We start from the raw sequence: 25,066 nt of genomic DNA on the forward strand, positions 1-25,066 counted from the left end.
GGGTACGTAGCGTTGCGCGTTACGTCATCGCGGAGGGGAGTGGCGGGGCGGGAACTCGCCTATTACGCGAGCGTTACGTTACCGCTGGGGAGGTAGGGGTCAACATGTCACACTATGTTTACTCTATTTGGTAATGTGTTTAGTTTTCTGGATGAAATATTTTTTCTTGCCCATCCATGTTCCTATGTCCCCTGTGTAATGGTATATTGGTACTTCATCAAATGTGGGATGCACTTGTTTCAAGCTATGATTTGAGTGAATATGATCTCTACTGATTTATGACATTAAATATTTTGTGTATGGAATGTTCTTATAGCTTCAGTAATATGGATGAGAAATATTTTACCTTCATAGATCAGTAAGCATATGGTTATAATTAGAATGTTTCTGAATTATCAGTTGTATTGATTGGCAGTCTGAATAACATACTTGACATTTTGTAATACACTGGTTTTTATTTTTTGCAGACGTTCTTCAGTAGGTACGTTCATCAGACCACATTCTTCCTCATCAACATTTTCTGACACCCGCCCTCATCAGTCAGCTGCACCAAAACTGGACTACCGAAGTATGGTGTCAGTTGATGATATGCCAGAGCTGTTTGTCTCTTTTGACAGTAAGTACATACAAGCAGAGTTATGTTGGCTGCCCATTATACAGATCCCAAACATCTTCTCTCACCCTGGTCTGCGACAAATAACATAATTCTCCATTACATTTAAAATATGATTATGTGTGCGTATGTGAAGAAAACAAGACGGCTTGAAATACCATTTTACAATTTTACATTTGAGATTAGTTGTTATGAAGTCTAAAAATGACATATTTCAAGAAGTCCACTGATCTGTGGTATTATGACTAAAGAAGTAAGGTTTTTCTTGAAGTGAGCCCAAGTCTGAAAATGGTTGGCTTCTGATTTTTGTCACAGACATAATCCCTGAGGATTTTTGCCATTTTCATGTCAGCACTTTTTATTATTCAAAAGGCGTAGTCTTGCGTATGATCTTAAAATTTCACCACATGTTATCATCATGAAAATTAAAATATGAAACAGCAGTTTTCAAGATTTTCATGCTGCTGTTCTCTTGATAACACCTGTCACAGAAGACTGTAGGGTTACTTTGTAGTATAATTCAGGAAATATGGGAAGGTATTTTTCATTAACTTTTAATGAATTATGTATATGATTTCTGTTAATCGTTTGTAGATTAAGTTGCTCCTTTGAATTTCTGAGCAGGTAGTAGAAGTTATGAACGATGTGTAAGTTTTTTGACTGGAGTCAGGGATTTTACAATCTTCAGCCTGGACACTTGGGAATTCACACTTTGAATACACCTATTGGGTGTCGTCGCTATGTGTTTTCATGTGTTCTTATTTGCCCACATTATATCCCACCTTTATGAAGAGAATAAAGTGATGCATTGAATTATCTATATCAAAGTGGAATGTTGTGATAATTAGACCTTCTGATATGAAAGAAAATGTAAAATTCATTCTGTAAGCGATAAGCAAACAGTATAATAATAACATAATGCCATCAAGTCAACTGATGTGTCAAAGGATCATCTCCCTTCCATCTGCAGGGTTGAATGTAATAACACATAAAGTTGGTTTACATACAACTAACTGATTTAGTTTTATAGGGCTTAAAATACATGTTGGGTGCTCATATGTATATTTGCCTCTTTGACCCTATAAATACATGTTTCCAAGTAAACTATTGAAATTTAAATGTAGTTAGTGCTTGCTGAAGTAAGATAGGAAGGTGAAGTTGTTCCTGTGCATAACTTAAGCATCTTGCCATGATGAAATTGGGAGGTTGGATGCGTAGTTCCATTCTTAACCTTACCCTAGATGCAGGAGAGGAGTCAGCCTAATGTACTTGTCACTTTATCCCTTGAGAAAGGGCCCGTAGTACTCATGGTAACAAGGAAATTGTGTTGTCATCGAAATCTGTCTACATGTTCAGGCCAACCATTGTATTGTCGACAAATGATACTCTTCAAGATGTAATATTGTCAGTTGTGTGTGCTTTCCTGAAGTCCAGAGGTCTAGTTTAATATTCTGAAATGCTACTTGAGTCAGAAGTTGAATTATGTTTCACAGGAAAGCATCTTGTGAGAAAATATGCAACCCTTGTCCCAGTAGCTAGTAGAATCTCAGGTGGATATCTTAGTGGTGATCTTTTTATGAGAAACTGTAAAAGAATAGTTTTGAATTGCAGCCAGTGTATCCACCCACATTTCTCTCTAAATCCATGATTGAAAATTACACAACCTGAGTAGACTTTTCTCCCAGCAAGTTTTTTGGCCTGCAGGAAAATTAATTTTGAAGTCAATACAGATGCTAAGGTGCCTAACCCATAAAGATACAAAGAAGAGACATTCCATTATATACATATAACAGGTCTGACATGGCTTAACGAGTGCTTTAAAAGAAATATTTTTAGGTGAAGAATATTTTTGCAAAATTTCACTGTACAGTAAAAAAAATCCATTCACTGGACTTTATCAAATGATGAAAATTAATTAATTAATTAATATATATTAATATTTATTGATCACGTTAATATCCACATCTTTAACATATATGATTGTGCCTATTTTTTTGTTCAGTTCACAGTTCACAAGAATGTACATATATATACGCATACATTAATAGTGCAGTGTGATAACATTGCCTTTGTATGGGCACTCTCCCATCTTAAATATTCTCTCATATCACTGATCAAGTGGAAACATTGTAACTTCAGTAATGTCCTAATAAATCTGAGAATTTTAAGACCTGAAGTGGAGTTCTATTAGGCCTGCCTGACAGCAGATAAATGTATTGCACTGGACAGGGTGTAGCAAACATATACAGGATTGTACAATAACTAGTAAGTGACAGTTGATAATGTGGGCTATTTGGAAAGTAACCTCCGGTGAGCTATTAACAAAACAAGCAAAAAGGAAACGAAATTTATTATGTACAAAAAATACATACATAAGCTACTTCTCAACATAGGCACTGCCATGTGGGGGATTAAGTTTTTGTATGCCGCTGTCAAAGAAATCTGCTGTCTGTGAGCTCAGCCATGTTTTGACACCTTCCATCAACTCATTATTGTTGAAGCGCTGTGATCCAAACCAGTTCTTCAGGTGGGTAAACAGGTGGTAGTCAGAGTGAGATCAGGGCTGTAAGGCGGGTGGTCAAACAGCTCCCAGTTGAAATGCTTCAGCAGTGCTCAAGTGTGAACTGCTTACGCGCATTGTCAGGGGAGTACTGGGAGTACACTGTATGTCAGCATTCTACCCCTTTTGTTTTGAATAGCCCTACACAATTTTTTAGTGTTTCACAATGCACTTCTGACATTATTGTGGTCCCTTGTGTTAATTCCACCATCAGCACTCCTGTCCAGTCCAAGAAAACAGTTGCAGTCAGCTTTCTGGCAGACAGCATTTGTTTAAACTTTTTTGGCCCATTTGGTGAATATATGTGCATTCACTGTTTTGACTGCTCTTGGCTTTCAAAATTCAGGAATGAAACCCAGGTTTCATCACCTGTTGCTCATTTGATATGATTGAGAAATTCATCGCCATCTTTGTGGTATTGCTCAAAAAAAGTCAAAGCCGAAGCCGTTCTCTGCATTTTATGTGCTGCACATGTGAACATTTTCTGAACCCATCTTGCTCAGAACTTATAATAGCCTAGCCTAACTGTGATAATCTCGTAGAGAAGAGTGGAGAAATTTATGAATTGCAAGGCACTATGCTACAAGTCGGAAGGTCGTGGGCTCAAATACTGAGGAGGTCATTGGATTTTTTCAGTTGACCTGATCCTTCCGGCCGCACTATGGCCCTGGTGTTCACTCAGCCTCTAACAGAAATGAGTACCAGGAATTAAATAATTTTCCTGGGGAGTAAAGTGCGGCCGGCGTGTAAGGCTGACAACCTTACCGCCATCTTTGAGCCAATTATCTAGATAATGTGGGACCCTCAATGTCTCACAACCCTATGGGCCTTCATGGCCTGTTACAGGGATAGCTTTACTTTTTACTTAGGACACATCATAACTCACCCTGTAGAGACAAGAACAAACACTATGTGACCATTTTTATGATGATTTACAATTCAGTGGGTCATGTGACACTACCTTGCATGCAGGAGCTCTCCCCCCTCTTATATTAGTTGCCTAAAATACATGGAGGTTACTTTCTGAATAGCCCTTGTAAGAAGACTGACACATCAATCATCTCGTTCATTCAAACACATTCTCACAGGGAACTAACGTAGTTAATTTGGTTATTATTTAATTAATGTTAAAATTTTTAAACGAAACTAATTGTTTGATATTTCTTTCTCTTTCTTTCTTTTTTTATTCATTTTTCTTTGTTTTCAATGTAGTCCATGCACCCAGTTTTCCTCTACTTGAAGGTTTGGGTAGGTGTTCACACCTTACTGTTATTTGTTTGTCATTGTGATTGTGCTGTGTGTTTGGTTGATTGTATGTATACCACAAGTTCCATGATTCCTTCTTGTATATGTACTTCTGTTATGAGGAATGACTGAAGTGACACTTGTAACTGCATTGTTATAACCTGATGACATACAGATTCACTGCACATGTAGTTTCATCTTTAATAATGTTGAAGGGTGCTAATATTTCTATTTAGAACTTTTAAATACATCATCTGTAGCTTACAAAGTTGAAATTATTTAACATTATGTGGTCAGTTCTTCAAGATGTATAAAACTGTTTTGAAGTGTTGTTATATACAGATATATTCTAAGACCTGAACATATGCATTTTCCTAAGGGATTATCTTTAATTTCCTAATTAAAATGTCCTATAGGTGGCCTACAAAGAGTCAAGTTGAAATCATTTGGGAGGCTGGCAGTACAGTCCCGTGGTATAGAACTGAATGTCATATTGTCTACTTAACTGAAGCAATTTCTGACTGACCTTTGGGAAGGAAGTCACTCAGCTTGTCAAGAAATTAATTACCCACCTTTTATTAAATCTGAATGGTCTTTACCAGACTCACACAAGTCAACCAATAGACTCATCCTGAGCCACATGAATCCAACACACATCATGACACTTTATTTCTTCATGATCCATTTCAGTAGAATCGCCCATCTATTCTTATGTCTTCCAGCTGGCCTCTTCTCTTTAAGTTTCCCAACCAAAATTCTGTATTCACTTCTAATCTCCTGTGTGTACTACTATCCATTATGTCTTGGTCTTCCTTGTTGGATTTGAAGTTCTCACAGCACTGAATATGAAGAGCGCTGTGTTCTGTGGAGTAATGCTATGTAGTCAGAAGGAGCCATCAGCGTTTTAGAGGAATATACGCTTCCATCAAAACTTTCAATCAATCTGCTTGTCTTACTCTTCAAACCCTGAAGATGGAAGCGTATATTCCTCTAAAACGCTGATGGCTCCTTCTGACTACATAGCATTACTCCACAGAACACAGCGCTCTTCATATTCAGTGCTGTGGGAACTTCAAATCCAACAAGGAAGACCAAGACATAANATGCAAAGTATAACAGTTAATTATATGTGTCTTACTTTTTTCAAATAGAATTTCTTTTTGCCCTAAATGTTACCATATTTGTTTTCTGATACCGTTGTAGCAGGAAGTGATCATGAATTTGTGGTATGCCTATTTCTGGGGTAGAGTTACACATATATGATCTATTTGGCACAAAAATAAATTTGAAGTTGTGTTCAATCCTCATTGCTTGTAGTTCCTGCAATATATTCTCTTGTTGATAATTTTAATTGTCTGTCATATACCTTTTAAGGAAGTATATTCTTTATTATGTCTGTCTGCAGATTATGTAACTGACTGTTACCTGTGAGGTTACATTATTTGCTTTTTTGCTTCATGTGTTAAACTGTTTGTTTTTCTTGATATTCCATAACACATTGCAGTGGTATGTTGATGGTGAATGGTCTGGCACAGAAATAAGTATTGTTTTTATTTTGTTCAATAAACAGAGTTTTGGTGTGAAGATGCTTTCTAAAGGTTACTGTTTATAAAATAAGGTAAATCCAATTAAACCTGTATACAAGGCTTATAGACACCTGAAAGAATTTTCACTATTGAAAGTTTTTGCAAATTGTCTTTGGTGTCATCCTCCAACATGGACCATATAAGGAACATACAGTAGCATATATTAAATTCCACACATTTTGCAGGATACAGATCAAGCCTTTCTGTGGACAGAAGTGTGACTTTATGGGCAAAACAAAAATATTTTAGGATTATGAAATAGAAAATTTTTAGCTGGAATACTCACTATGTCACAATATAGAGTTTCAGTTGGAGGCTATAGCAATGAATATATATATAATGATTCTGCCAGCATACTCTTTTAGTGTCCTTTTCTAATCAGATCTTTCATTTCACCTTACAGTTTTGTTGGTTTGGTCATTGTTTTGATGAAGATTGTTGACTGAGTATAGCTGGAATGAAGATTATTCAAGGATATAACTCATGATATTAAATTCTGAAAAAGAGAAATTTAAATCGTTAATCAGAAAGGTAGTAAAGTTTAATGTTAAACTTGTTAACTGGCAAAAATTATGTAAAATAAAGCTTTACTTTCTAAATTTTGTTCTTAAGTGTTACTGAATATGAAATTGTTTAGTAATGTGTTTTCTGTATTACTGATTATTGTTTGTGATAATCTGATGATTCTTATGCTGAATCTATGAAGAAAATTATTTCAGGAGACATTTACCTCTGAACTGTAGTGGCACAATCAAGAGCCTTCAGTGTTATTCATAAAATACATTTATTGGCATAGTAATGTGTATTTCTGAAAGTCATAGTTCAGAACTTGATCAGTATAGGAGTTACAGATGTATTCCATGCTGTTGTCATGCTGATAAACTGAAATTCAGCATGTAAAGTTAACAAACTACCAGAAATCGGCAACTGTACCAATAATGAATTGCATCTTCCCTCCAGGCCTGTGTGTGTGACTTCCCCTGATGCCAGTATTGAGCATGTGAAGTATGAGTGAGTTGCAATGTTCTACCCCTTGGTATCAGTTTCCATTCAAATAGCATTGCATGATTTTTATTCATATAACACATTAATTTGATTAATATTTGCATAATCATTCATACAGATCATATTACAGTATAAATTATCGCACCATGCAGGTACTGTAGGAAAATAGATCTCTCCCTAATATCATCACATCTCATTCACATTGAAATCAATGAGAACTGCAGCAGTGAGCTTTAGGTACCTCGCCACACATACTGTGAATAATACTAAAACCTTGTTTAAAAATTTTTGATGATGATGAGGACCTGGGAAGTTTAAACATCTTTAGATACCTCGCCACACATACTGTGAATGATACTAAAACCTTGTTTAAAAATTTTTGATGATGAAGAGGACCTGAGAAGTTTTAAACATCTTTGACCCTCTAGTCTCTCTCACCCTCAAAATGTATGAGCATACAAGTAAAATTTCAGTCCAAAAATTAACTTCATATAATCTTAAAGGCATTAGGATTCTACATGGTTTATTGAGTGCGTCGGTTAGATGATGACCAGGGCCCAGATTTTGATGATATATCATCTTTCTTTCCTTGTATCCTATGTGATGTTCTTAAATATATAAATCTCGGATATGAGCTGCTGGTTACAGAAATGTAAATTTATTAGGTAATTTTTTGTCATTTTTTGACATTTTTAGGTTTAAGGTAATTTTTTTTCATTTTTGGGATAAATATTTGGTAAATTTTTGGGCTTTTAAGGGTATTTCTTGTCATTTTTGGCCAATTTAGGGAATTTTCTTCATATGTTTTTTGAAATGTGAATAATATGGAAGCGAAGTGTTCTTTCTCTTTCTCCTTTAGGTCATTTTTCTGGATTTTTCGGTCATTTTATAGGTCATTTTTTAAATATTTTCAGGTCATCAAAATCTGGGCCCTGATGATGACTTATGTTCCACAGAATTCTCTGAATCTAGTGCAGTACTTTTTTCCCTGATTCTTTTAAGGTATTCAGTAAGCAACAACTGTTACTGATGAAGCTATGTGGGGAACTTTCTTTAAAGAGGGAATTTGATATTATTAGTCTCTCGCAAGTCCCTTATGGTTATGGAATGACCATTATAATATACAATGTGTTTTCTTGCAGCACTGTTAGATTGGAACATAGTTCATTTTAGTGCATAACACATGTGATCAAGAAGCTCTTCATCTCCTTTGCATTTGTTACAAAGCTAACTGCTGACAGACTTTATGTACCTAAAATGCAGGGTCATATTGAACAACGAAAGATAATTCTGTCCTCAAATGTTCAGAATTCAGGTGTTTATATTGCTTATTTTCTTAATTTAAATCGATTTGAATGACGTTCTGAATCTTTGTAGAGAGAATAATTAACATTTTAACACATTCTGATGGTTTGTCCAGTTACACATTAGAATATAGACATTTTTTATGCTGTACTTACGAACTCAGATTTCCTTACTACAGTTAGATCCTCCTATCAGTTATAACCAAGTATAATTATGGTTTTAAAATCACTATATTTGTATTTCAGTGCTGATTTTCCAACACAGGTAGTGAAGCTGTGCTCCCTCATTTTGTTAACAGAATTGATCCCAAGACCAGCTAGGTCATGTGAAGACCCTCCTCTGTACTTAAGACTTCGTATGGGGAGGCCAATCAACAAGAAGATTCCAAAGTCAACACCCATTATGTCATATGGAAAAAAGAAGATGAGGCCAGAATATTGGTTCAGTGTCCCACGTAACAGGTGAGGTGTAATCTTATTATCATGTGTCAGTGACTAGACATGGGGTTTGGACTGATAATTGGATTTGTTGAACACTTACAACTTGTAACTACAGATCATTATAATACCCTCACCAGTCTATGCACTTTACAAATCACTACAGCACACTCTTAAATCTTAGTCTATTACAGTCTTCACTGGTTGTTGCTAGGTAGCGGTTCCCAACAGTGGATATTCCTCTGCTTCCCTGCTCATGTCCTTATGAGCTGACAACTCCTGATTCAGCTGAAACTCGTGACAAACTGATTGACTGACCGACCAACTTGCCCACAGAGTGATTCTTGGTTCTGAGTCCCAAGGGGCAAGGGACTGAATTTTGCTTTCTGATGGCTCCAGGATCTGAGAGATACTCTCCCCACTGACTAATGACTGGCTACAGAATTTTTGCTGGCCTTTGCCAGCACAGCGATTCTTGGTTGTGAGTCCCATGGGACTCATGACCGTATTTTACTGACTGACAGCTCTGGGAGCCTTCCTGGCAGGCTCCTAGTTATATAGCCTTGGCACAGATGACATAGAAAATATCATTTCCAAAGTGTCTCTGTTGTGTGCTGATTCTCCAGTGGTTCCTCTATTGTGTATTTATTCATTGACGCAGAAATTTGTTGAGGTTGCCGTTGCCTAGCAATGGCTGTCTCTTCTGTCTGTAATGTCACAATATGTTACTGTTTTCAGCAAAATAGTGTACTACATCTAATTTAAACTACGTAATTATTTTGGTTAACTACTTGAGCATGTAGTAATGTTCTCCCCCGTCCCCTCCTCTCTGACTTTTCATTCCTATTTTCTGTCTGCCTTCACATGTTCCTTTCTCCTCCTCTGCTGTCTACAAGAAAACTAAATTGGGTTGTTTCAAGTGGTTCCCATTTTGATGATGTGGTAAATTACAGAAAGTAGAGCTGACTTTCATGTTAGAACTCAGTGCTTACATAAAGCACATGCTCACACTTCAGGTATGCTGAACATTAACAAGACTGACAGAGTGGTATGCTGTACAGAAAATTTAATAAAGCATTTAATTCTCAGAGATAACAGACATTTATCTAAGAAACAAAAGGATTTTAGCCTGCTGTATGCCAAAGGTATGGCTAGTGTATGGAAAGGTAAATTAGCAAAGCCATGTCCTTACCTTTATATAATGTACATTCTTTTACTCAGTTACAAATTTAGAGCATTAACAATGTCACTTGCAGGGTGGACGACTTGTATAACTTCCTTCTTCTCTGGGTTCCACATCTGTATGGTGAACTGGAAGAAATGGACCCTAAGTCCCGAGGTTATGAACTTGTAGAATCAGACACAGAACTCTGGGAGGATGAAGCAGGCGAGTCTGGTCCAGCTGGGAAGGATGAACGTAGGGCATCTGATGAAGGAGAACTGACAGAACTGACACGTGAATCTTGGGAGGTAAGTAATGTCACTATAGTTATTTCATATTTATTAGAATATTCCAGAGCTCTGTGCTTGTTGGTATGTTTATTTTGTCTGCCATTTGGTTTCAAAAGGAAGGCCATTGTTTTTTAACTTTCATTTGAAAATTATTTATGACAATTCATATGTCTCTGCACAGAATTCTTGTTTGATACAGGGGGAATGTTGCTTGTTTCATGATGAACTGTTTTTGAAATCTCATATTTTTGTTTTTGCATATTATTATTATGGACTGTTGTTTTTACTAATCACATATTACTGCTCTGATTTAAACGAAGCATATTTTGAACTTTTGCAGCTATATGCTAAGAAGGGTGATGTACTGCAGTTGAAAAACTAATGGTATATTTGTGATCTGACTTTGATAATAATTTTTCCCATTAATTCTGCATTAAATTCATGTAGCTTTTATGATTTCATGCAATTACACACATTGTTAATCATATTTAATTTAAAACTTACGGAAATTTATTGAAATTGCGTATCTGAAAACTCTGCACCTTTGTCATTCACAATCTTTTTTATTTGTAATTCACCTCCAAACAATAATCATGAAATTTTTTGGACAATATTGGCATGGTGCTTTTTCACAACTTTCATACTATCTAACCGACATCTGCTGTGTCACAGTCCAACTTGGCTTGCACTTTGCTGAGGTACCAGCAACATCTTACAAAGTTCACTGTCTTTCTTCTTGGTACACCTGTGCCTCTCAAAAGACAGATAAGTGATGTTGACCATATAAGTGGAAGTGTAACGGCAAGGAATTGAGAAAAGAATAATACATAATTCACTATAAAGGTACATCCATATATTTATCAGAGTTCATGAGTTTATTCATGAATTTCACTATTCATAATCATCTCAGGAACATGTCCTTCACAGTCACGGAGGTATGCCTTTATATAAATTTGATGACAAAGGAAGGGTACCTTTTAACAGAGTAAGGGCCTGGACGTGTCATCATAACAGGCAACACTAGATATTTTGTTCACACTGTACTCTTCTGCGAAAGGATTACGTGTATACTAGTTACTTTCTACTTAATGTTAAGTACAAGAAGCTATACAAAATAAGCTGGAAACATAGAATTTAGGCATAGTTTTCAAGACTTGGTTCAGGCTACATAATTTTTTTCTTTAGTTCCTGTTTGTTTATTTTTTGCATAAATGCATGAAATGACTGCATAATGAGAAGGTTTTGTACATCTGCATGTTTCATTTCTGAAATAACTCAGTGGATTTCAATTGAACTTGATTTTGTGGGATCTGCTCTGAAAGTTTCTGGTGAAATTTAATTTCAGTCTTATCATATGAATTGAAGCATTGTCATAATAATACTAAGTCAGAAATTCAGGTGTATATCTTTATTCACAAGAAAGTAAAGAATAAAAATACCCCTATTGTTGCAGTTGATATGTTTGATAGACTATAATGTTCCATACGAACTTGTTCTCTTTCGTATCGTGTCATCACAAGCTGCAGTGGCAGTATTATGTGACACGTTCAGGGTTCACTGTTACAGAGCACAGTTGCTGATAACAGGCGTGACTCTTCTTAGATTAGTGTTGTTGCCATAGAACATTGTAATGTTAATAGCTGTATGTAGTTACTTTGGCTGCATCTTAGTTCTGCTCCAGAAGTTTTACTTCTGTAAATTGATTACAGTGTAAAGGATAAAGACCTCTGAAAAGTAATGGATTTGTTTTCATCATATAAGGTGTTTCACATGATCATTAATATTGCATCTGATTTTGATGATAATTTTTGGATAACCATAATACAGTGACTGTGATTATAACAATATAACTGATGTAACAATTATGATGATGGTAAGAATTTTGTCATTTTGTTAATGTTACCATCATTGTCACTTCAGCTGGTTTATAAAGTACACAGATAGTTTTAAACAGTGCCACCATGAAGTAAAGTAGCATATTATGGTTCTGCCTGATGTGCTGGGAGGAGCAACCAACTCTTCCACCTGAGTGTGTGCGTGCATAAAATTCATGGTTTACTATAATCCAAATTTACCATTCAGAATTTACATTAATTTTATTCTGTGTAGAACAGAAATATTGCTTCAGTTCTGACAAATTTTGGCTTTGTATTGTAGTCTGGTTAAAGCTTTCTTTGGCATAATTATTATATAGTTTTGAGTGCAGAAATAACGTCTGTAACCAGGGAATTTAACATAAAATTAATTTCTTCTTGTATAATTAACATTACATCCAGATTCCAATTAAAAAAATTTGAGTCTGTCTTTGCTACTTGAATCAGACCATATTGTCGCACAGTATTTCCTCAAGCTAGACAAATATTTCCTCCCATGTATGACTAGATCTTCCAAATTGTCTTGTCATACCTTCAGATTTTCTGACCAAAATATTATGCATTTTTCGTTTTCCCCATGAATATTACATGCCCCATCCAGCTCATCCTCCATGGTTTTATTACCCTAATAATTTTGCTGGAGAGTATGAATTATGAAGCTCCTCATTATACAATTTTCTCCGCCCTCCTGGTATTTGTTTAGGTTGAAATATTCATCTAGGTCTGTTCATAAGGTGATGTGTACCCAGGAAATTGAATGTACAAATCAAATTATATGACGAATACAAAAGTTACTGCAGAGTTCCTTAGTATCCTTAATGAATCATGTGACCTGTGAAAGAGAATGATGGTGCAATAAGAGTTACAAGCTGAGGTGCTGCTCTGTTACCTTAATGCTGCCTGTTTTTCTTGTTTTCCTGTTGGTGCATACGCGTGGTGAAGGTGATCAAGGCCCCCTATGCTAAGCTGTACACTATTTTGAAGACCCAAACTATGTCCGAGTCTGAGAGCGAGCCAGTGGGTGAGGAGGTGGGCGATGTTGATTAGTTGGTTTGTGGCGATGAGTATTCATACTGAACCTGAGGAAGTGACCAATATGAAGTCAGCTGAATGCGGCTATAACTTCTTTAAGTGATAGTTCAGACTCTGTAGTTTCATATGAGTTTTTGCGACTTCATAAATACATATTTTATATTCCTTTTTTCCAGTCACCTCCTAACAGTAAATTATTTTTCCACATCACACCCAAGTATATAAATGTTACATAAACTGTGGAACAGATGTTCTGTCCTGTAATCCATGCTTTAAACTTTTGCCACTATAGTAGATTTTATCTTTTGGTAATAAGACTTACAGATTCAAATTATTTACAATTTGAAACTTTGTGTAATTTAGATTCTGTTCTATACATACCTAATTAGAAGCCCCAATACTCATTCCATAATGGTATTGGCTGTTATGGCTGACATGTAGAATTTTCGTGGGTTATGGACTTTGGTGGCAAATTTTTAGTAATCCTGTGAACTGCAATTCAGTATTATGCTGTTTATTATAAGATATTTCTAAGATGGCAGAAATGCGGTGAAGTGTCAGTATGATGAGCAGTGTGATGTACCTGATTTTCAGTTTTATAAAATATTCTTTAGCAGTCATACTTTTCATAAATATGCAGTGTTTTCTTTCACTGTTACAAAATTCTGTTATATGAATGTTTAAATTTGGTAAATTTAATGAAATAACTTTGTCATCTTGACTGGCTACAGGCCAGATAACTGGATTCAGTTCCTTATAGACAGTGACTTTTCACTACTGCATATAGATTGGCTTTGGAGCCCATGTATCCTGTCTGGTGGGTACTCAAAACTTTTCTTCTGGGGATGAATTAACTGAGGCGTGAAGCTAGTCATTCACCCCAATCTGATGTTGAGCTTAAGAAAACGTGGATCTATACCTATAATTAACTGATACATAGTTTTATTAGAAGGCACATGTTATCAGTCTGAAGCAGTCAAGATGTTAATGACTGCAACACAATGCTATGATCAAGCAAATAGCAGTTGCTTAGTGAAGAGTGAAAATTATGAATGAAATATTTGTGATGTTGGCCAAATTTTGTATTGTGCAAGGCAAAACTATTTTCATACATCACCACTTCAAACAAATCTGCTAGGAATACATTGCATGGACGTTTATGCAAAAAAATAAGGATATTTTAGGTGATTTCTTTGATTGCAGTGGGAACCTTGTTCATTCCTGAGCAAATGTAGTGTTGTGTAATTGATATTCTGGTGCCCATGTTTCCAAGTGTAAGCTACTTCAGGGTCACTTTCCAGGACTGTGGAAATGCTCATGCCATGTTATTGTCCTCACTAGCGCAGTTAGTGCAGATAATAGATGGTAGCTCTGCTCAGCATCTGTTGTAGTGTTAGTCCCTCCTTGTGTCTGAATAGTCTGTGTTTGCACCCTTCTCACCACACAAATTCTCTTTGCTTCCATTTAGATAGTAGTATGTTCTGTCTTGCATCTCTCTAGACTAGTATAATTTGGCACATGGCGCACTTTGCACTGGATGTCCGTAATGCTTCTTGATGTAGTTTGGGTTTCAGATGAGAAGATGCAGCAATTTATTATTTTGTGTTGAAAGGAATTACTATATGTGTAAGGAACACTGTATAGCATATCCAGGTACTTTTTTTTTGCACATTAATACTGATAATTAAATGTGTAATTGGATGTGAGTATAGTGTCATCAGTACTTCATATACTAATGCGTGATCCATTAAGACATGCAACATACAACTCAAGATTTTATATGTCAACCTTTATTAGTGGTTGATAGTGCTGTTTCTTATTTCTTAATATCCTGCTTTCTGCTCTTTTTCCATGTTAAGAAGACTTAACATTATATTAGTATGTGGGGCACAGTTGTGCATCTTCAACAGAAGTGTGGGCATCTATGAGAAGTCCATAAAAAAAATAGAGTTTCAGTGTGGTGTTAATGTACAAACCCACTGAGAAATCAACGGGAAGTTTGTTATATAACTCTTCATACTATTGGCTCCTGTGCTTTCTCCAGTATTCCTTCCCAGTCCACCAAGCCCAACATTTAACACTGTCTAACATGAATAACATGCACATATTGTACCCATATTTTCAAGATATTAAGAAGATGCAGGGATCATGTGTGCTCATTTACAATGTTGTGAACTAGTGAAACAGTGCATATTGTGGCATGTGGACCCATTGCCAAGCAATGACTCTGTAAGCAGTGATCGTTTCTGGGCAGTGGCTCGGTAAACACGTTCCCGTTGCCAGGAAGCAGATGGTTAATAATGGGACAGATGCACACAATAATAGAAGAACTGTTTTCTGTGTGGTCCATGCTTAGATGTTATAATCAAGGGACAAAGTTAGATATCATTTGAGTTTCATACAGGAGGCTGTGATGATAGGATATGAAAGCATGAAGCTGAAGAATCTCCACTGTTAGCCACTTCCAGGGAACAGCTGGTGAAGACACAGGCTGGAAAAGGCTTTGTGGGTGCTATGGTGATTTGTGAATGTGGAGATTACTAGTGACGCTGTAATTACTTGTAGTTCTGAGTCATGTGTATAAGTGGTCAATAAATCCATTCATCAATCCAAACCCCGTCTATAGTCACACATACTACATGACAACGGGTGTCGTAAGTAGTTGGATTGGACACTGCATTGGATCTTGATCGTTAAAGGGCTACACTATGAAAGTGGAACAAATGATGGCACAGCTGCTGGCTGAAATAAGAACCGACCAAACAAAAAGAGATGCCAGCCAAGCAAAAACGGACACCAGTCGAAAGAAAATCAAATTCGACTTACTCGACCTGAGAGACGACAAGCAAACGTGAACAAACTGACTTTCAAACTGAAGGGCATAACACGCATTATCGGTTGATTTTTTAATGACCGTTTTTGAACTGCCACGATCCAGCTTTTCAGTATTTAATTTCCTGCTTTTGTATTCATTGAGATGGAGAGCGAGAATGATCTGCAGTATTTTTCGCATGACTGTGTATACCATATTGCATATATCTGAAGCTTGCTGTACTTTGTTTGACTGCCTTGAACTTCTGACAAAGGCACTGTGAATATTAGTCAACTTTGCATTTGGTACTGGAGATTTTCTTATGTGTTTCACATTCAAAATGTTGCCAGTGCCCACGAATGTCACTTCAGTCTGTACTGAATTCACGTTAGATCATCCAGTACTCCCAAGGTAATTAATGCTGCACGGTAAAATCTGACTCAATTCTGCAAATCAGTTGACTAAATGAGCGTTTTTTTTTTGTGGAGCAGCCATTTGCTGTCTAGCATTGAAAAATAAGAAACGTTAAACAGACTCTTTGAGTTACTCTGTCTTAGAAAAGCCAATCATGTATATTATGTGTTTTGAGTTCTTGAATGTCTTAATACATCGTGGTCTTCATGGCCACACTGTACGTTATGAAATATTGTCAGGTGATAAGAGTGACTCTTAGATGGGGTGTTGGATTGTTAAGTGGATTTCTTCAACTCTTACAGATCCGTGACTACAAGTAATTACAACCGTTTTACTAATTCTCGCCCTTTTCTGTTCACAAGAGCACACACTTAAAGTCTTCTCATCCTGGAGCGCCTTCACCTGTTTTCTGGTAGCGGGTTCCAGTGCGGACGTTCCCCTTCCTCTGGGTTCCCAAAATGTCCCGTCCTTAGCTACCAGCTTCTCACAGCAACAGCTCACTACCGAACCCCAGCAGCCCTATAACTCACTCATTCACTAACCAGCTACTCTTCACCAACTCACGCCATTCCACTGACTGTCCGGCTTATAATGTCTCGGCACGGACCGCACAGAAAACACCGTTCCTCTGTTGCTCTTTACGGACCGTTGCCTAGTTGTTTGTTTCGCAGTCGTTGCCTAGCAATGGGTCTACAAGACATAATATGTTACTCTGGCAAGTCTATGTATTTGTATAGACATATCTTGTGTCCAATATAGGATTATTTGGGCATTGGACACATTTTTTAAAGAAAAGTTTATGGAATGTTGAATCTTTATTATCGCTCCTTCCAATCACTGGAAACGTTTCTCAAAGTAGTCATCTGTAGCGAAGGGCTGTTGGTTCAACCAAGAACCGTTTACCCCGTGTTGTTATGAACATGTGCATGGCGTCTGCATGGCTGTGTTGAATTTATATTGGTGTGTGTCAACTCTTCAGTTACCACTGGATTAGCAGTCAATAAAGCAACATAAATGGATGTTCAAGGCCCATTTCTACCAGATATGTTTGCACGGGTTTTGGTCTCTTATTTCGGTTGTATACTGCGCCATAACAAAAGTACGTGTATATATAGGCTATTTCATATGCAAGTGACGTCTTTTCGTTAGTTGTTTTTTAATCTGGATGATTGGTGGGAGTCGCAGGTCATATGTCAAATTTTAAACATTTGTATAGCATGAAGTTTTATTTCAAGGTCGTGCAATTAATTTTGTTTCAAGGTCAGGTGGTTCATTCTTTGCCTTTTAATGTTCCATAGGATACATATTGTGTACCAGCGTAAACGCCCATTGTTCGCTTGTGTTTGTCTGGAAGTAAACTGCACCGAGGTTGTGAAATTGCATACCTGTTTGTTATGATCATTTTATATATTCCCATTGGTCAGTTTTTGCCGTCTTGTCACATTTTGTGATTGCGTCATGGATTGCATTAATGTCAAGCAATGGAACAATGGTGAACTGAATTTCTTTGTGCTATGAATCCGTTTGTACACGCTTAGCAACTGTAGGCTTTCTGGTGAGAGAACAGCAGGACAGTGCGAGGATGTTTTCCTCACTTTGCACGTTTTCGCCCCTTTTGAGGGTTTTTTTTTTCTTTCGCTTTCGAGGTTTTCCCCCCATAAAATGCCCCACCCCCGCTCGAAGCTTCCATCTCTCGCGATTTTCTGCAGCTTTCCTCGTCCGTTATATTATTCTGGATCCGTCGTGGTTTGGCCCCGTTACTATTCCCTTTTCTTTTTAATTCGCTTTTTTGGTGGAGGAGTCCGACTGGGTCCACTAGGCATGGCGACCACTGATTGGCCTATTGTACCTGCACCGGGTGATTATGATGTTGGAGAATTTGGTGGAATGAAGATTGGCAAGGGAAACCGAAGTCCTCGGAGGAAACCCGCCTTAGCGCCACTTTGTCCACCACAAATCCCACTTGAACAGACCCGGGATCGAACCCGGGCCGCCGCAGTGGGAAGCCAGCGACTAACCGCTTGAGCTCTGGCACGGCCAAGCGGTTACTCTGACATGAGAGGAACATGTCCAGTGAGATACCGGCCGTTTTTCATATGCCCGATCGTTTATTGCTTTCTCCACTTCAGTACTTTCTCTAATTACCTGACTCCGGGTTTTAGCCTGAAGTGTTTTTCTTGCAGATTGTAATAATAATAATAATAATAATAATAATAATTTCAAGCGTGTATGTTTATTTAGAGTCCACAAATTCCCCGTATTTTGTTACCGCTTCGTTATTAGAGGATTGGAGCCTTTTTAACCTACTTTCCTTATTTTGAAAAAATGAAAGTAGGCTTATGAGATTACCATGCTATGTGTTTCTGAATCCCCCCTATTAACTTTTGAATGCCTGAACCAGTCTGTATGAAATTTGGTACGTATATCATGGCATCTGAGCCTATCTCAACGGAGAGCTTCATAAATCCCTCACATCAGTCTGTCTGTCTGTCTGTCTGTATGCGTATCCTAAGTAACGGCTCGGTAAAAATGTTACCGCGGCAGCGAATACACACGCAACAATAGAATAGTTATGGACGCGTCGTTTTATATGAGGTCCGTGTCATGTCAAAAGAAAGTAAGCGATTAGTTTTTCCCAGAACTTCCCGTTTGTAATTATGTTTGGGTCTGATAAGCCTGAATTTAACATTCTAACGTAATTGAACTAGTTGTCCCTGTAACAGGCCGTGAAGGCCCATAGGTTTGTGAGACGTCGAGGCTCCCACATTTTCTTTAGACAGTCGGCTCACAGACAGCGGTAAAGTTGTCAGCCTTACGCGCCGGCCGCCCTTTACCCCACAAGAAAATTCCTGGTACTCATTTCTATTAGAGGCTGAGTCGACCCCAGGACCATAGTGCGGCTGGAAGGATTAGGTAAATTGAAAAAATCCACCTCAGCGAGACTCGAACCCGCGACCTTGTAGCCTAGTGCCTCAACCAACTACGCTATCGCGTGCCCCAACTTAACTTTTATAATTGTTATTCTAAGACATTATATATCGTTAGGTTTATTTGACCGAATTTTGATTAAGAGCTGTGAATAGGGGGCACGCGGTAGCGTAGTTGGTTGAGGCACTAGGCTACAAGCCGGAAGGTCGCGGGTTCGAGTCCCGATGAGGTGAATTTTTTTTTTCGGTTGACCTAATCTTTCCAGCCGCATTACGGCCCTGAGGTCGACTCAGCCTCTGACAGAAATGAGTACCAGGAATCTTCCTGGAGGATAAAGGGCGGCCGGCGCGTAAGGCTGACAACCTTACCGCCATCTGTGAGCCGACTGTCAAGACAATATGGGGCCCTTAACGTCTCACAACCCTATGGGCTTCCATGGCCTGTTACAGGTATAGCTTTACCTTCTTTTTAGGCGTATGTGAATATTCCAGTCGAACTTATGACCCTGAAATTTTTATAATTGAGTTCGGAAAATCTATATCGAGTTCTCGAAAGTTTGTGTATGTGTGTTTCTGTGTCATTCAGGAACAGACACTAGTTTGTTATGTTGTATATTTGCTGAGGATGCATAACTTGTAACGTGCACTTAGACATGTTACCCTGCAGATGGAAAATGTGATGCTCTAACAAGTTTGGGCCACGCCTGAACACCATAGGAATGTATCTGTACAAAAGTTGTCTAGAAATGGGTTGGTCGTAGACGTCCTGCCCATTTGGAAATTGGTACACCATTAAGTGCTTAAACATGATACATTCTAATAGGCCTGCAGGATTGAAGACGTCGTTACCTTGTCTGGACGTGACTTAACGAGGAGAATTGATCAGGATGTAGAGATTTGTATGGATGTCTGTGTCATGCAGACGAAGTCACGGTGAACACTGTTGGGGAGCGGGGGAGGGACACTAATCAAATCGGTTGTATTGTTCAGCCCCTTAAATTACTTAAGTTATTTATTTAATTATCTTACGTCCAGTCTGGCCACGCGTTATTACGTGTAATTTAATTATGACGCCTTGTGACTGGCGTAAATGTAACATGCATGAAGATTTCCTGATAATTTCCACTTCTTCGGGAGTGCTCGGGGGCACGTGGTAGCGTAGTTGGTTGAGGCATTATGCTACAAGTCGGAAGGTCGCGAGTTAAATTCCAGATGAGGTCGTTGGTTTTTTTAACTTACCTAATCCTTCCAACCACACTAAGGCCCTGAGGTCGACTCAGCCTCTAACAGAAATGAGTACCAGGAATCCTCCTGGGGGTAAAGGATGGCCGGCGAGTAAGGCTGACGGCCTCACCGCTATCTGTGAGGCGATTGTCTCGACGTCTCAGCCCTGTGGGCCTGCACGGCCTGTTACAGAGATAGCTTTACTTTTTTCCGGAGTATTTATTCATGGAAGCTCAGAACGCAGACTGCNCAGCCTCACCGCCATCTGTGAGCCGATTGTCTGGAAGATTTGGGAGCCTCGACGTCTCACAGCCCTGTGGGCCTGCACGGCCTGTTACAGAGATAGCTTAGCTTTTTTCCGGAGTATTTATTCATGGAAGCTCAGAACGCAGACTGCGGCATCCATCTATGTTGTTGTGCCGTATTTCAGAACTGATCGTTAAGCGTCGCTGTAAAGGAACACGCACAACCAGTCTACATGCATTTGATTTTAAGACTGACTCTCTCTCTACTCCAAAAGTGGTGCAGTAAAAGCCGTTAAGGTCAGTTCTCTCCCTTTGCGAACAGCCGAGAGGATAGACGTGTTCGGCTTGTGTTTGTATGTAGGCCATATTAAGTCCAGCTATGAGGCTCTAGTGGTCAGAGTTCAGAGGTCCCGGATTCGATCTCCGGCGCTACCAGATTTTCTGAGAAGCAGTGGGTCTGGAACGGGGTCCACACAACTTCGTGCGGATAATTGAGGAGCTATTTCAAGACAATAGCGGCTCCGGTCTAGAATACCGAGATTAATGATCGTGGGAATCCGTTGCGCTTACCATGCGACACCCTCTATCCGCTAAAGTTGGCACTAACTTCGCCGACAAGCGGCGGTCGCTCGGTCGGTATAGTTCCATTGCGGACTACAAGCCACCGAGTGTTATAAGGCGTAGAATTTCCTGCTTTTTACCGGTATGTAAGAAATTAAAGGCTTCCACACTCGGAATAACCCGACTGGCGTGTGTTGTAGCAACCAAAATAGCGCGTTACTTTTGATAGTGTTGTTGCTCTCTTTTCGAGTTCTGCTGTTTCAGCCTGAGTTGTAGGATTGCTCAGCCTTACTCCCTTGTCATGATAGCATTCAGTTTCTTATTACAACTTTCATCTGTTGACAAGTGTGACTATGCTCTCAGCGTATCTGTAATGTATTGTGACACGGTGTTTGTGTCTGAAATATTTTGCCCGCATCTCCAGAACTCGTCTCGTATATCCGATATAAATTCTACATGCGCAGAAGTGTCTTTGCCTCTTGTCTGTATAAAATACGGACATTCATGAATTTGGATTGTGGCTTAATGAAGTGGAAAGATTGTTATTCTGTATTGCTAAATTGTTACGGTGCTGGTTGTTAAGTTTGCGCCGTTTATATTCTTCATTCTGGTAGATTAATGTAACAAATGTTACAGTACTTGCTATTAATGTAGTGCACTACAAAGTTCTGATTGGGTTAGAACTTATATGATTAAAACAGTGTAAATATCTTAACTAATAATGCAGAGATTCTACTGCAGACCAGCAAATAAATCGGTCCAGAAGGAAATACAGTTCTGGGGTCCAGATGTTTGGCTTACGGAATTTTGCTCTTCGCGAAAATTGTAAGATATGACCATAAAATTCACAATATGGACCATACACTTAGGATAAACATTGATTTTTAACAGTAAATGCAAAATGCATTCAGCCACAACTATTTTCAAACAACTATTTGTTACGAAATTTATATCGTTTATGCGCATGCGTTGGTGACGTAGTAAGACAAGCAGTTAGGCTGCACCATAGCTCAAGCGGCTAGTCTCTGGCTTCCCACCAGGGCGGCCCGGGTTCGATCCCGGCTCTGGTCAAGTGGGATTTGTGGTGGACAAAGTGGCGCTGGGACAGGCTTCCTCCGAGTACTTCGGTTTGCCCTGCCAATCTTCATTCCACCAATTGCTCCACAATCACCCTCCCCAATCATCTGGGGCTGGTACAATAGGTCAAAAGTGGCCGAAGTACAAAGGATTTAGGCCCACCCCACTAGCATTAAAAAAAAGAAAAGTAGTTTTTTTTAATTCGTTTAGTGGGCGGTGGAGTCCAACTGGGTCCACTCGGCACGGCGGCCACTTTTGTAGCCTGCCCCGGGTGATTATGATGATGGAGAATTTAGTGGAATGAAGATTAGCAGGGGAAACCGAAGTACTCGGAGAAAATCCGCCCCAGCGCCACTTTGTCCACCACAAATCCCACTTGACCAGACCCGGGATCGAACCCGGGCCGCTGCTGTGGGAAGCCAGTGACTAACCGCTTGAGCTATGGCGCGGCCGCTAGAGACAAGTAGTTGGCCATTTGCTGGCCTGTGCGCTTGCGTCAGTAATGTAGGATGATGGATGGCTTCGTCGTCGTTATTCCCATGTTATTTTAAATTATACGTTGTATTACCCCTACTGAGCAGCTTGGCTTATTCTTCTGTCCCGAAGATAGAGATATGGTCCTCAGAAATAACCTTTGACATTAAACGGACTTGGATTATTCTTCGACCCTGAAGATGGAGGAAACATGTTCTTCCTGCGTGTCGATTTTCAGAGGACTGCACTGTGTTGTATCCCAGAGGAGAGACCACTGTAAATTACATCGTTTTTTGTACTCGTATTATGTAAGTATTGAGTTCTCCTCTAAACCCCAACTGCATTGCTTCAACAGTGGAACAAGGCGTTACTGTCAGTTTCAAGGTAACGGTGCTATTTGCGAAGAACCCCTCCAGCATCAAATCAAAGCACCCGGTCAAGAGGATAAACTCACAGAAAAGAAAAAGGAATGCAACAAGATGGATGAAGTAACAACAGTATCGAGTCTTGGTCCAAAATGAGTGTAGAGTTGGGAAGAACGTACGACAGGAATGTATGCATAGCTTTTAAAGGCTTTCTCCTAAGAGACGTTGTTAGAGAAAGTTGATTAAGACGTTACGGCACTGCAAAGGATGTTGGCTGTGGTGATATTTCAGAAGATGTTGAAGTTCTTTGGAGAAGATAGGTCGAATGAAGATTTGCTGTTGTCAGAGCAAGAGCGAGTTTCAAAATTGGAGGAAGTTACAGAAGTACCACCGATCCCACTGAAGTTGACTACAGTACAGACTATCAGTAGTAATAGCTCCAGCCAAGAACTTAGTCAGCAAGTTTCAAAAGCACTAAAAGCTGCCATGAACCGCTACAAGTACAAGAAGCTGTGCGACGAGAAGCAACAGAAACAGCAGACAAACAGCTTTCGTCACTAGAACCGAGGAACAAGATGGCGCGTGAGACGCCATTAACGGTACCAGCAACCGCTCCCACGCACTGCACCGTTTCACACGTGCTCCAGTCATTGCCTCATGAGTAAAGTTTGACATTCTGAAGATGTTTAAGTAATGCAGTTGGTATAAGGGCTGGACGACCGAAGAATCGGAGTTCGAGTCCCGGTAAAGGCAAGATTTTTTTTTCTGCACTCCACGTCGTCCAGACCGGTTGTGAGGTCGACCGAGCCTCTTGTCCCGTGGATACTGGGTGCTCTTTCCTCGGGGGTAAAGCGGCAGAGCCGTGAAGCTGACCACTCACCTCCAACTAGTGCCGAGGTCAAGAATACATGGATCTATACATACACTCCAACATACGCCTTCATGACATAATGCTTAATTAGTTAAGTTCAGGGACAACTTTATCCTTTATATTTCGATTAAGTGACTGAGAGACTCATGCTTCCCTTAGTAGGTTTCGGGAAAAGGGACGGAATTTGTTGAAAATTACGTTATTTTATGTCTCCATAAAATTATCCTAAAACTGTGCTAGTTTAGTTAATTCTGCAGTGATGAACGAACAATTCACAGAGATTTAAGTTTACTGATGTTTCTTGTCGAATTCGCATAACTTGCTGTAATTCGCCTGATGTAGAAATCCTTCTTTAAAGTTTAATTTATTGTTGTATGTCATGTATTTTATAAATAGCTCTGGCTTCTTGAAGCATGGTTTTAAGTGGCACAGATTGCAGTGTTCATAAGTGACGTGGTATATTCCAATCGTCATCCCACGTTCATTCCCCCCCCCCACAGGCTTCGTTTCGGTCTAGTGATAGAAAGGAATGCAAAGAATGATTTCCGTCTTGTAGAGTGTATTTATATGAATAAGGAACGTTACTGAACGGGATACGGTTCTCAGAGGTCGTTATTACGTTACGTGAATGGCATATGAAAGTCAAGGCCTTCCATTTCAGCCTGCATTTACAGGAAATGCATGAAACGGATATTAAGTAGTACTACGTAAGTAGACCGCTCGTGGTCGAACCACGTGAACTTTGAGAGTCACGGATGAAGCGTTTTGTTCGTCTCGAGATAAATTTCTGTCTCGCAAGTTCATTAACAGCGGGACAGTTAAAAAGGCTTATACATTTGTAATGCAGGGGCAAAACAATTGATGCTTTATGTTGGATTATGACATTAAAAGAAGAACATAGACTGAATATATCTCAAGGGAATATATATTTACCGGAGAGGGGTGAAAGTGTAGAAGGTTGGAGAACATTTCATGACTTTAACTTTT

General features: G+C 39.0%; 1 protein-coding gene across 12 annotated transcripts in view; it reads left to right on the plus strand.

The window, feature by feature from the left end:
- The window catches only part of LOC111875648 (oxidation resistance protein 1), a 394,105-nt gene that overhangs the window by 300,750 nt on the left and 68,289 nt on the right, over nucleotides 1-25,066 (plus strand). For 10 of the 12 annotated variants that reach the window (XM_023872059.2, XM_023872061.2, XM_033750161.1 and 7 more), the window contains 4 exons: nucleotides 468-616; nucleotides 8,613-8,775; nucleotides 10,008-10,221; nucleotides 13,020-13,106. In XM_023872059.2, the coding sequence (XP_023727827.1) occupies nucleotides 468-616; nucleotides 8,613-8,775; nucleotides 10,008-10,221; nucleotides 13,020-13,106 (613 nt within the window). The remainder of the gene's footprint in view (nucleotides 1-467; nucleotides 617-8,612; nucleotides 8,776-10,007; nucleotides 10,222-13,019; nucleotides 13,107-25,066) is intronic. The other 2 variants (XM_023872056.2, XM_023872060.2) reach the window with 1 other exon arrangement.

The sequence above is a fragment of the Cryptotermes secundus genome, unplaced genomic scaffold (genome assembly GCF_002891405.2).
Source record: "Cryptotermes secundus unplaced genomic scaffold, Csec_1.0 scaffold297, whole genome shotgun sequence".
NCBI classification, from domain to species: Eukaryota; Metazoa; Arthropoda; class Insecta; order Blattodea; family Kalotermitidae; genus Cryptotermes; species Cryptotermes secundus.